Here is a 14,311-nt window from a genome sequence, read left to right as displayed (position 1 = left end):
TAATTGAATTCTCAAGATTACTATTTGAAACATGATCTGGGATGCCCACTATTGTAGAATGTATTTAAATACACTTTTCTACATTTTAAGCAGAAATCACACGTAATACTGAAATAAAATCCCTTCTAAACAGTATGATTAATCACCATTTTTCTGCAGTAATTACATTTGTGCATAAAGTTAGATTGGTATTTAAGCTGTATGTTGATTAAACAAACTTAGAACACAAGATTTTGGAAAAATAAGGGTTTTTTGACCAACAATGAAAATCAGTGACCAGTACATGCTCTGTTATTCCCGCGCCCCCCCCCCCCCCCCCCCCCCCGAATGAAGAAGGTAAGACTGTTTTATTCTTCCTGGTAGGGAGAGTGGAGGCAAACACAAAACTGCCTAAAATACAGATTAATTGACAAGTCCTTAGTCACAAGCTCAGCATCTTGTTTAGCAATGATCTATGAGAAGCCACTTAATAGTTTACTTAGTTTTAAGAGGTACAAAGAAAAATCCTTTCTCAGCTTACATATTTAAATTAGGTAGCATGAACCATCCCATCCACTTGGAAAGCCCTGCAAGTAAAGTTACTGACACTGCAGCATTGTGAACTCCAGTTACTAAAGGTTTGTATCACATCAGAGTTAGCTCTGCCTTCACTGCCTGATAGCACAATGCTTTACCAATCTCAAGAAACAACCACTTTGAAAACAGGTCTTTAATCAACAGGATTTTATTCAGATAGGAGCAAAGCATGCTATCCACTGAAAAAGTTTTACTGATGATTGAAAACAGGATTAATGAGCAATTTAGCAAGGCAGCAGGAAGGAGATAATATAGAAACATAGAATGCTAAACCTGGGCTCTTCTGGTAACTTAATTTAAAAATTTCAGGACTTATTTAGGAAGCCTAGGATACACTAAAACTTGCAGATCTCAAATCCCCCGCTGCAGCTGTGTTGGTTAGATCAACAACAAGTAGAACCTCCTATTCAGGCCACACACTACCATCTGGACCCAAAAACACTTTTTAGGCACTCCCTGGGTTTTTGTTTTCAGTGATAAAATAATAGGGTTTTTTAAGCAAACCATTGTTAATGGCTTAGATAATTTTGCTCTTTATTTTTCCTTTGAAGAGAATGAGCTTGTTCTTCTTCAGTACAGCAATTCACTTTCAGCTTTTAGGTTTCCTTTCATAACCAAATAATCAGAGTAATTTTATAGTGGCTGATCAAAAAGCTACATTTAAAGTTGAAACAATTTTGCTTACTATGAAAACTTGTCACCCTCCTGCAGTTTTCTAAGACTGGATACTTTATGGTCCTTTTTGTCCTTTTTTTATCTCCTGACCCATCTTTTTTGTTAATACCTTTTGTTCTTTACCTTTTTAACTATCCAGGACATAAGATGTGTCTTCAAACCAATGCATTTAAACTAAGTATATACCAGTAGAAAGATATTACAAACCACAGGCTGTAGATAGCCTACAGGAAAGTGTGGATTCAGTCCAGCATCTAACAAAACAAGTGGGCACATTTCAAGAAACCTCCTCAATACTGACAGTATTTTTCATCACCTTGGAACACAAAATTGAACAGCCATGCAATTTCTTGTTTTAACTGCCTTAAAGGCTCCCTGTACTGTTGGGGTTGAAGAGTCCTCTCAAGGTAGCAGAGGAAAACCTGTACCATGTTGCACGTTCTGTATGTATGTCTCTTAAGAAAAGAAGACTTCACTTGAGAAATGTTACTGAATTATGAAGCATACATGCTCCTTTTACTTCCACACCACAAACTATATTTTTCACTCTGGCTTTAGTAAGACCAAATATTTGTCTTCTAGACTAACATGATCTATCTTTACAACATACGCTACAAGGATATTTCCAACTAAGTCACCTGCACCATATTTACTAATGTTTTTAAATAAAATATTTTAAATGTAAAATCACTATTTAAAACATTCCATCATGTGACCAGGAGATCAAGAGAGGTGATTCTGCCCCTCTGCTATGCCCTGATGAGGTCTCACCTGGAGTACTGCATCCAGCTCTGGAGCTACCAGTACAAGAAGGATGTGGACTTGTTGGAACATGTCCAGAGGAGGGTTACAAAAATTACTAGATGGCTGGAGCACCCTTCTTATGAAGACAAGCTGAGAAAGTTGGGGTTGTTCAGCCTGAAGAAGATTCCGGGGGGACATTATAGTGACCTTTCAATACCTGAAAGGAGGCTATAATAAGGCTGGGAAAGACCTGTTCACAAGGGCATGTAACAATAGGACAAGGGGTAATGGTTTTAAGCTAGAAACTGGTAGATTTAGGTTGGGCATTATGCAAAACTTCTTCACTCTGAGGGTGGTGGATCACTGGAAGAGGTTGCCTAGAGAGGTAGTGAAGGCCCTACCCCTGGAGACATTCAAGGTTGATGGGGCTCTGAGCGATCTGATCTAGTTGGAGATGTTCCTGCTTATTGTAGCAAGGTTGGACTAGATGACCTTTACAGGTCCCTTCCAACCCAGTAAATTCTATCATTCTATTTAAAGCTAGTCTAATGTGGTATCCCTCAGGAGTCAGTGCTGGACCCAGTGTTGTTTAATATCTTCATTAACAATATTGATGGAGGCACTGAGAGTACCCTCAGCAAATCTGCTGATGACACCAAGCTGGGTGGTGCAGTCGATATACCAGAGGGACGGGATGCCATCCAGAGGGACCTGGACAAGCTAGAGAAGTGGGCCCAGGTGAACCTCATGAGGTTCAACAAGGCCAAGTGCAGGGTCCTGCACCTGGACATGAGCCACCAGTGTGCAGCTGCAGCCCAGAAGGCCAACTTCATCCCGGGCTGTATCAAAAGAAGTGTGGCCAGCAGAACAAGAGAGGTGATTCTGCCCCTCTACTCTGCCCTGGTGAGACCTCACCTAGAATACTGTGTCCAGCTCTGGTGCCCCCAGCACAAGAAAGATGTGGACCTGTTGGAACGTGTCCAGAGAAGGGCCACGAAAATGATCCGAAGGCTGGAGCACCCCTCTTATGAGGACAGGCTGAGGGAGTTGGGGTTGTTCAAGGCTCCAGGGGGACCTCATAGTGGCCTTCCAGTACCTGAAAGGGGCCTACAGGAAAGCTGCAGAAGGTCTTTTTAAAGGAGTTTGCAGTGAGAGGATGAGGGGTAATGGTTTTAAGCTGAAAGAAGAGAGATTTAGGTTAGAGATCAGGTGTAAATTCTTCAGTCTAAGCGTGGTGAGACACTGGAACAGGCTGCCCAGAGATGTTGTGGGGGCTCCATTCCTGGAGGTGTTTAAGGGCAGGTTGGACGGGGCTCTGAGCAGCCTGTTCTAGTGGAATATGTCCCTACCCATGCAGGGGAGTTGGAACTCTTGATCTTTAAGGTCCCTTCCAACTCAAAAAATTCTGTGATTCTGTAATTCTGTAATGTTAGAATTTCACTATGCACACTAGAGACTTTGGCATGCCACAGCTTTTCAGGTCCTTAAAGACATCAAAACAATTACTGTATAACATATCCTGAACGTAGGTAATTAGAAACACGTTTTTTTAAGTATTAAATCTCGTTCCACATACATGTTTTTATAAGAACAGTAAAATTTACTTGGAAGAGGCAGAATACTTTAATATCCTAAGCTGTTCTACCTAATGTCACTGCTGCCTTCCATTTTCCACAGTATGCCAAGATACAGAGCACTGATGATGTTGAAAGGTGTCCCCAGTTACGTATTTTTCTAAATTCTCAAAGTAAAGTAGCATGGGTTTCTTTTTTAAAATGTAAACCTTTAAACAAAACATGAAATAATGTTGCAGCATTTGCAAATCAGTGTCTTTTTTCATTACAAAGCAATAATCACACTAAAAGCAGTTAACATTTTCTGAAGAGTTTTAAAGTGAAACACCTGTGCAAATGCTAGTTGGTAATTAAAACCCATACAAGACTTCTATACAAGGTTACTGTACTTACATTACTCGGCTTAGGTCTATTTCTGGATTCAGCCTACGTACAAAACTTTACAGCAATGACAAACCTAAATGGCAGTACTAGCTTTCTTCTCATTTATCAGTTATTACATTATAGTAGATTTTCAGGATAAGTAGGACGGGACTGGTACGTCTTGGATAAGGAATGCCTTTAGAATGGGAACCAAGTTCAGAACCTTTGCTTGTTCTCCCACTGTGAGGGCACCAGTGCCCATTTCTCTACCTGACACAACTGTGATCCATCTATTCAAAAACAAAAAAAAGTACTTTGTTTATTCTCCCAGAACTGAAGAATTTTCTACCACAACCATAAAAAGCAATTCTACATTAATATAACTGTTTTTCCAAGCACTGCAGGAATACAAATTAGGAAATATCTAATATTTTACTTCTAGGGACAGATAAATACACATACATTACTGTGTGTGGCATCTGTACATTATACATTTGTGTTAATCTGTTGTTAAATCCAGTTTTCCTTTCCCCACAAAAGCTTACGTTGTCCAGGACTTCACGGGACCTGGCCTCCTGGCTAGAACTACTTGGCTGACTGGAGAGCTGGTGACCTGGTAAACAGCTGAACTTCTCATTTTCTGCCTTGATAAAATGTTCTCTTCCTGCCTTCTCTAGCAGAAGACAGAGAAAAGAGCTGGTTGGCTGAGCAAAAAGAACACCCTGCAATTTTAATTTCAAATAATCGACTTAAACAGTCAAACATGCTGAAAGATGCAATCAGACCTTTTCAAGTATTATCACGGTAAGACAGGCATGCCCAAGTACATTGGCTAGATGTTTCAAAATGAACCTATCTTCAAACATTAAAAGGTTTGATTGAAATAGCTATCTAGATGGGCCTCAGTAGGAAGATCATCTCAACTATCTTAGGGAAGACAAATCTCTTCAGAGAGAGCTTTTTCTTCTCCATTCATCCTGAAGATCTACAGTTAGTAATTTATATTTATAATGTTAAACTTTCAAGACCTTAAGGTAGGGAAGACAAACCCTACTCTTTGCTCTGTCCCAAATGTATTGTACCTGTGAGTGTCAGGCAACCATCATAGCTTCACAACCTAAAGCCTTCCTGACCAGAGTATGCAGCAGTACCAACTATTTAGCTCACAGCAGTTTCCAGGTTCCCAGGAGGCTCAGAAGCTCTCCTGCACCATGTGACAAGACACATACTTATCACATGAATAAAATCCTGGATGCATCTCCAGCCATATAACATGAGTGCGCCTGTGTGTGCTTGTATATTCCTTCACACAAACGTAAGGCCTTGCCAGGGTGTGGCTGCCTGATATTTCTCTCTCCCATGGTGTTCAACTCTCACCTGGCATTCATGAAAACAAAACGTTGGCATCGTTGTTTCATGTTATTGACAGACTGCAACCATGAGATTGGGAACATCTACTGCTCTGGATACGTTTACCCCGCATAATTCAACAGCATGTAAATATCTAAGCTAGATAAATATAAATTAGACACCTAGAAATGAGGTAGCTCCAGAAATGGAAACTACACTAACATGATAATCCACCTATGCTTGTTTATACTGTTCAAAGAATTCAGACATACAGAGCTGAGTGGAGATACCTTCCGTATTATTCACTGTAAACATACCAGCAGTGTAATCTCCTTTGCAGGGCAAGAAAATTCTTGCAGAACAGGTAAAATTCTAAGGCTCCATAGCTGAGTGACAAGTACTAAGAAGTGAAAAGAAAGTCTTGCGAGAAAAGAGTTTCTTCAACAATTAATATTTTGGCAAGAAAGAAGGGCACCACTTCCACAACATTGCTTCAAGTGTCCTTGGAAAAAACAACTGGCTTTTCAACTGACAATAATGAACCAACATATGTGCATCTCATAAGAAATGTAATGAAATCAAATTTCAGAAGACTAGCATCCTCTTTTCTGCTATTATTTGAAAGTCAGAACAAAGACTCGACAAGAAAACAGCGGCTTGTTTTGGAAAGGCTCCACAAGCTCCTTTCATATAAAAGTTTAAAGTCCTGAAGAAAGTCAACAGATATTTCAAGTACAGTTATTCTTCAAAGAGTGGTTCTAAAAATTAAGTTTTAATTGTTCCGTGTGTGTTTTCTTCACATGACTTAGATACCATTTTAACTCAGATTGATTCAACCCTTCCAAATAACAGAAAAAAATAAACATATTTTTATATCTAAAACACATGTATTGTTAGATTGAATATCTGTCTATGACACCACTATAGTACACAAAATTTTATTCCAGACAACTAGTGTATGTTCATTCCTCTTTATTAATATTCTTTTCACTAAAATAAGATTTAACATATTTTCATAAACAACTCCCAACTTTTAAGGTATCTTAAAGAGAAACCTTTGCAAAAGAAAGATAATGGTTTATTTTTTGAACAGTGTAATACAACTCAATAATTTTGTTTCTATTTGTACGTATGTTTTGATAAAAATGAAAAAACAAACATTTTAACTATTATACACTGACATTCATAAGTTAAAACGAAATCTTTCAATTACTTAATTTTTTCTCCCATACTAGTATCAAGGAACCTCTGCTGTGGTCACAGAATAGGTATTAAATCTCAGCTGGAGCACACTTATATTCAGTAATCTCCTGACACCACACAGAAGTAATGGAAATTAGAATAAGAACAAGCTAATGCCCAACCAGACCTATTTTAACTGCACTGGTAGTATGATAACAGCTTTTAGAAATATCTTTTTTTTTTCCTTCCTTTTAAGTATCAGCATATATAGTGCAGATCAGAGATCTAACAAAGATCTTCCTATGTTTAACCACCTGAGTAAATGAACTAAGATAGTGGCCTAAGGATATGGAACAACCAATCCAGCAGTGACTGATTTTAATTTATTCTCTCAAAGGAATACAACAATCTTTGCACAGCTATAGAAGGATGACTTTAGGTTAATCTAAACTAGTTAAGTTTCCATGAGAAGGACTAGAGGAGATGATAAGACAAATTCTCAACTTTGCATTCATCAGAATTAAAGCAGGAGGATATAAACCACTTAATTATGTTACTATTTCCAAGCTCTGGAAAAAGAACCTTAGCTAGGTGATGAAAAAAAAAAAAAAGAAAAAATAAATGTATTCTTTAGATCAAGTAGATGCTTAAACTATAGAATGCTATGCCAGTGTAAAAATAATGTCAACACTCATGCAAAATAGAAGATATGCTTAAATTCAACAGTTATTTGTCAGACACCGTCTGTTTTTTCTTTCATTCTTTTCTGATTCTGATCTGTAAGAAACCACATCAGTATCAAATGTCACTTAGTTCTTATTCAAACAGAGCAGTCCAGACACAGCGGCTGCACCAGCTGACTTAGCTGACCTGGGCCTAGAGTAAAAACAAACCCCTATAAATCACCAGATGTAAGCAATTGAATAATGATCAATTTAATTAACTGAACAGCTTTCCGAAGTTTACTGTATTGTTTTAACCCTTCAGGCTTCTTCAAAAAAAGTAACTTGCAATTTGTATTCAAGGAAAGGATTTGGCCAGAGGGCTACATATTACTAGCTTTAGACACTTTGATTCCCATTGATAAAACCCAAATCCCACACATAAAAAATGTGTCTTTTTTCCAATTAACTGTATGATAGTAACTATGTATGTTAGCAGTTCCTTCAACACTTTAGAGAAACTGGATAACTGGGGAGAAAAAAAAAATTAAAAATCAAACTTATTTCCAGTAAAATCCTCAGGAAATAAATTTCCTTTAAAATCAGCTGGTTTGGTTATGGGCCTTAAATGCCTTTCACAACTTTATACTCATATTACAGATGCCACCTACTAAATTCTTTCAAACAAGACAATAAACATAATTGTGTGTAGCAATTATATGTATTAACTGCAGCCATGAAAAAATTATGCCACACATTAAAACAGGCTCAGAAAGACACTTTAAAGATACTGGCAACACATCTTCTAACCTAGACACTAACCTAGACTGAAGATGTGTCTTGAGGGGATTTCCCCCTGTTGCCCACTGAAATTAATAGAATTCTACCATAATTTAACACAAGTGGGATTTCAGCCAAGATGCATAATGATAGAGTATAACTCTTGTTTTCATGTCTGCATTGTACAAGTTTGTATAACATTTACTTATGTTTGTACAATGCCTTGCAGAGCAGGGCTGAGGCTTCTGGGCCCTACCACAACATAAATTAATTCTAATTCAGTCTTTGCATCTGAGGGAAGCATAAAAACTAGAAGGATTAAGCTCAATTATACCGATTTTAAACAACGTGCTAAATAATGACATAATCGACTTCCTAACCACAAGCTGCTCTATTTCCAATTATTTCACTTTAATCTCTGTAACGCACATATTTCCATGAACCCTGTAGAGTTAGTTCCACTAAGTATGGACAAGAATAAGATCTACTTACAAAGACAGAAGAGTTGTATTTGCAGAGACTGGCCCCAGATCCGGAATGATCTCCAGTTCATTGTTGTTCAGCTTCCTATTAATATTAGAAAAGGGACAATCAGCCTTAATATTAATCAGAAATACATACATTGGATTTCCTACATTGCTGAACAGTACCACTCCAAAATTAAAAAAATAATTCCAGTTTCACTTAATGTAAAATATCAGAACAGCAAACATCTTTGTTGTTCAACCAAGTATCCCTAGAGAACTAGCTATACAATTAGCATACACAAACACTGGTTGGGTTTTTTTGGTTGTTTTTTTTTTCTTGTTTGTTTGGTTTTAAATTAAGACAAATTAACTTACACTTCCCGAAGACTATGAAGGTGATCCAAGAGACTGGTCTTGATTGAAGATAATTTGTTGTGACTTAAGTCCCTATGAGGTTACAAAAACAAACAGCCTGTCAGTTTTGCCACAAAATATTAGGTAAAGCAATACAATTTTAAGCAAAATATTACATCATTTGTTTCCAAGTTAATTAAAAAGTTGTGGGGATTTGTTTTAATATCAGTAAAATTAGAATAGAAACTCACTTGAGAATACAAAGTATAAATAAGTGTAAATACCTTGATCACTGCCAGCAATGTCAAAGAATTTCCTATACCTCTGAAGCACTTCGATCTGTTTATTGAGGTACGTATAACACTCAGAAAAACATCTCAAGATGTTGACTCATATCAACAATCTTTCTTCCTATCCCTTCACAACAAGATACAGCTAAAGCACCTTCTTTGCTTTAGCTTATGAAGGAAAACTCATAAACCAAGATTCACGGCAATCTCACTCCTTGAGTCAAACTTAGTATTTGTATCATTTACTCTTCTCACTTTCTTCTCTAAAGCCAAACACAGATCATAAGTACACAATGACGACTGTCCATAAATCTCAATTCTATTTTCATGCTTTCACACACTTTGGGACTCCATTCTTACATAACTCAAATTAATGGGGATCTTAGCAATATCAGAAGAAAAGAGACACAGGAAGGCCTAATTCTTTTCTAAGATGTCTATATACTAGTCACATTAATACTGCCCTTAATTGCACTTGAAGAAGTAGTTCAAGCAATTAGCATGCACCATCCTGAACTGAAGATCCCAAATATATATCAATGCAGTTTACAAGAAATCTTGTTAACATCTTTGCAGTTTGCTACAAAAAAAGCCAAGGTACTAAGAATGCAACACATTTTCTTGACCACCATCAAGGAATTATTTTCCCTACATACATCATGCATCTTCACCATATGTCCCCTCTAACATTAAACAATGCCATAGAAGTTCTAAGAAACTTTTGCTGTAGCCTCAGAAGTACTGAAAACATCACAGAAAAAAATAAGATGACCACTTAGTAGATGGCAGAGAAGCTAATTAGAGGAACAAACTTGCACGTTTAGAGAGCTTTGTGGAAGTGGTATAGATTCACAACTGATCCTGTAATCACGGCTAACCCCATTGAAGACATCCCCTTTCTTAGTCACTCATCCACCACAACAAGCACCTTCTTGCTCCCATACTGCCCTCTCTCACTACCTCATCTGTACCAATTCAGCCATCTGCAAAGTGCTCACTGGACATTGTAACACTGCATTTATCCAAGCCAGCAAACAAAAACTACATTATTTTTTAACGCATTCCTAAACTTACTCCAGTGAGAGTGTGCAATGCAGACACACGACGAATGGCACCAGCACAGTTCAGCAGTGAGCTGCCGTGGTATCATATAAAGACAAAGAAATTTCCCACACTTCATGACACTTTTTCCCATGCTAATGAAGCACTGAACAGTCATTGAACATGTCTGGGGTCTTCATCAAGCCACGTGCATTTCGAGCTGAATCTATGAGGAAACTCCAGATTCCTTACATTTTCTGGACAATATGACTCAGCATAGTCACCTACACTGAACATACGAGGCCTGAATGCTATGGACATGTCTACTTCTTCTGGAAGTGAAGAAATTTCATTATCACAGAATCAAGAGAATTCTTCTGGTTAGAAAGACCTTTAAGATCAAGTCCAACCATAACCTAACTTTACCAACCATTAACCTAACTCTATCAAATCCAGTGCTTAAACCATGTTCCTAAACCCCACATCAAGAGGTCTTTCAAATACCGCCAGAAATGGTGATTCAACCACCTCCTTGGGCAGCCTGTTCCAGTGTTTCTTTACCCTTCAGCTGCACAGAGACAAGAAATGCCTTAAAACAAGTCAGGTTCAGGGGCTGTGCTGCATGTTCTGCTCTGTGACAAAGTCTTTAACAACTACAGATCCAGAGAACTCTGATTTCTCTACAATGGCCATAGCAGATGCTTGGATACAGGCATAACGCTGCAACCCAACCAGGCACCTAAGGCTTCTTCAACAGCACACAGGGACAGTGAAATCATGTTTTAGGCTCCCCAAACAGTTTGGTGCTTTATGTAGTACTTGTTCAACGTTGCCAGGACAACTCCATTGTCCCTTTTGTCCTCCCCTGGACTCAGCAGTCCAAAATAATAAAAATCAAACATTAAAAATAAGGTCAGGAATGTACAGGCCTTACGAGGGACACAAGCAGGGCCTGGTTATGAGGTGTGCTCTGAGCCAACCAACTGGATCAGGCCCAGCAGGCTGCAGAGCTGTGGTAATGGCTCACAGCCATGGGCAGGGAAGAGATAAGTACTACATTTCCCAAGCCAGGGCTGCACATGAGCATGCACAAGGCAGACCCACAGGTGCAAAACGCATTTTCCAGCACAAAAAAAAAAAAAGGGGGAGGGCGAAGGCTGGGTTAAGACACACAGAAATGGGAAACATCCTCTCCTACCTTCAGGTGGCCACCAAGGGGATGTTTTCTGAGACTCGGCTCTGGACTCAAGCACCTAATAAATACCCGCAGCTCATTCCAGGTATCTAAACCCCTACAGATTTTCCTCTTAAAAGATGGAAAACCAATACAGTGCTAACATTTTCAAAAACCCACAAATGTTAGTTTCATCATTATGATATTGAGTTCTCCTGTAAATGAGGTTAACCACACTTGAGTTAAAGGACTGCATCTTTCACTGCTTAAAAATCTAGTGCAAATATTCGTCTGGCATTAGACTGGAGAAAAATCCCTTTGTTTAACATCTGAAGACATTCGCTGCATAGATTTGAAATGCTCATACTGTGTTCTTAAATGTAAATACTGAGAAAACATGCTGTTACAAAGACCTAGACAGGAATCTAACTTGGACCGTTAAAGCAGACAAAGTAGAGACAATTTTTACCGTTAAACTTTATTCAATATTTGGCTTTAGTCTGTAGGGATTATAAGAACTATGCAAATAAACAGCCAATATTTAGTGAAGTTATGGCTGTTAGTGCCTAAAACATTACTGTTCTTCATGCTTCAGACAAGACTTAGGAATCAGTAATTATTTCAACAAAGAGCTTTCAACGTTAGTGCTAAAAACCTGCATTTCTTCATTTCATGCAAAAACTCTGCAAAAGGTTTATTTAAAATATGTTTGCCTAAAGGACCTACCAGACAGTAACAGACGTGAGTAGATTTGTTCTGCTGGAGTTATAACATGTTTTAAAAAAAAAAAAATCTGGCAGAGTCCTTACACTATAAAAATCCTGCAATTACAACCACTGCTGTGCATGATCACCACACTGGAGCCAGACACTTTCACTCGTAGCTCAAGCTCACATCCATCTGGAGTCCATCAAGGCAACTGTGAGCGTAACAACTTATGCTACGTTTCAAACTATTTTTTTGGTGTTTGGTTTTTAACACTAAAGATACCCTCAGATTTTCCGTGTAGCTTTAAAATTATATATATGTACAAATTCCTCACTCCTGGTTTACTTACAGCAGGTTGTCAAATACAAGTTACAAAAATCCTCAAAGTAAAACAACAAAACAACCTCTCCAAACAACACTGAAGTGCCTGCTTCACACAGCTGTGTATGTGCTTGTCTACCAATTGTTGGATATATGAATTATAAATATTTTATTAAACATTATTTCATGAGAAATTTCCAGAAAAAAAAGCCTTGTAAGTCACATTTTTAAGTTAAATCAGTGTGGCTGGAAGTAACCCAAAAGTTAAAATATTTGTCTTTTACTAATATTCTAAGTGAAGCCTAAGCCTATAGAAGTTTCTGAAACTTATAATCACTGGATCTGAGGCATTTTTAAAATAAAAAAACCTATAATTCCTACAAGTGCATTGCATTCCAATGTATTTCTCAGTGTATCTTAACACAAGTATAAAGAAAAGGTTTGAAAGCAAATCAGTATTTTTCCTTCACAGAAAGGAAACTGACGACATTAAAACACTAAGATTATTACTATGCATTTTCCTTTTCTGAATTTTCCTTGTCTGTTAAAATCACATTACAAGTGGGGAGAAAAATCTCCTCTGTGATTACTTTTGCTAGCAGAATTTTGAAAACCATGAAAGATATAACACTGAATGCACTCAAAACTTCAGAAACCAGATTTATATTATGAAATTCCTTACAACAATAACATGTATATATACTTGATCTTCACCTCAGATTTCTTATAAAAGTGATTCAGTATATATGTAGAATTGCCTTCACTTGAAAAAGCTTGCCAGTTGTTGAGACCCTTTAAGAATGTGTTTTATGAAATAACGTATTTTCTATATTCCACTACATTTGTATTACTGTCTTTCATAACTTACAAGCCTCTGCATCAGAAAGCTGAACCGTAACTCTGAACATTAACATCTGTGTGATAAAAAATTGAAAGGAAGGCCTAACACACAAAGAGAGAGTGCAAGTACTTCTTCACACATTTTATAAACGTAACTTTTAGACTCTAACTTAATTTACAACACTTAGTCACAATTATCATCTTCTTCCTTTGAGAACTCAGAAACCTGAGCCCCAAGTCAAATTTTAAAATGCAAATCCAGCAACAGCTTCTTAATCAGTCCCACTGGGGCCTATAGAGCTGCTAATTCAGCAGAAATCAGGAGAGCTGAAAAACAAAAAGCCAGGCTGTAGCTGTTTTAAAACACTGATCCAAAGTGACTCATAAATCAGCTTGCAATGTTCAAGTTTTAGTCTGGAAAATATTGAAAAACAGCTGTGAAAACCATACGGCCCTTTTTTCTGGCAATCCTGGTAAAGAACTAGAGGATTTATAAAATGTAAATACTAAAGATGTAATACAAACACAAGTGAAAACCATCTTTCAGACTTTCCCTCCTGCCCCACCGACAGTTTTAGCATTCCTCAGTGAACCTGGGTGGGGTACAGCCATGCCACCAAGAGTTTGCACACATGGAGGACACGGGCCAGCACTCAACATTCCTCCTCCTCTCTCCCTCCCTCCATGTCCCGCTCTGCTACAACAGTTCTAAAAAAGCCACACTCCTGCAATCTTGGGATACACATCCTAGAGGTAAATTGAAATCTAACTTTGAACCTATTTGTAGACAAAGGTATTACAAATGTTCATCAGTTTTCAGCAGACTGTTACCTTCTATGAAGGCAAGATTTCAGAAGATGGTATTTTGGGCTGAAATCACAGTACATTTGGCAATTACAGCCTGTGTGCACCCTATTTTTAAAGCCACTTCCATACATAGCAGTATCACGCTTGCCATCAAAAAGGAGACATAACTCCATACTTAACGCTCACTTTTTTTTTAATTTCCCTCCTTGTCTACTCTGAGGTCATGTAGCCTTTCCACATTAGACACTCTCATTTTATAATACCGAGGGATCTGAACACAAGAATAATGAAAAGCGAAACAGAGCTTTAGGAAACCAGCTTCATCTGACCTACTCTATCTGGGTGAGAAGACAGATGGGCCAAGGACCATGTAAAGTCCAACGCGGGCCTAGACCTTCTGAGG

The 14,311-nt window shown here is 37.9% G+C and overlaps 1 protein-coding gene across 1 annotated transcript in view; it reads right to left on the bottom strand.

Annotated features, from left to right (window-relative positions):
* The window catches only part of LRIG3 (leucine rich repeats and immunoglobulin like domains 3), a 44,987-nt gene that overhangs the window by 28,273 nt on the left and 2,403 nt on the right, over positions 1–14,311 (bottom strand). Inside the window, exons 2-3 of the mRNA XM_051632571.1 lie at positions 8,749–8,820; positions 8,399–8,473 (exon numbers count right to left, since the gene is read on the bottom strand). Coding sequence (XP_051488531.1) covers positions 8,399–8,473; positions 8,749–8,820 — 147 coding nt within the window. The remainder of the gene's footprint in view (positions 1–8,398; positions 8,474–8,748; positions 8,821–14,311) is intronic.

This window comes from Apus apus, chromosome 1, assembly GCF_020740795.1.
Source record: "Apus apus isolate bApuApu2 chromosome 1, bApuApu2.pri.cur, whole genome shotgun sequence".
NCBI lineage: Eukaryota > Metazoa > Chordata > Aves > Apodiformes > Apodidae > Apus > Apus apus.
The sequence above is the reverse complement of the archived record's forward strand: the minus strand, read 5'-3'. Positions and strand labels throughout refer to the sequence as shown.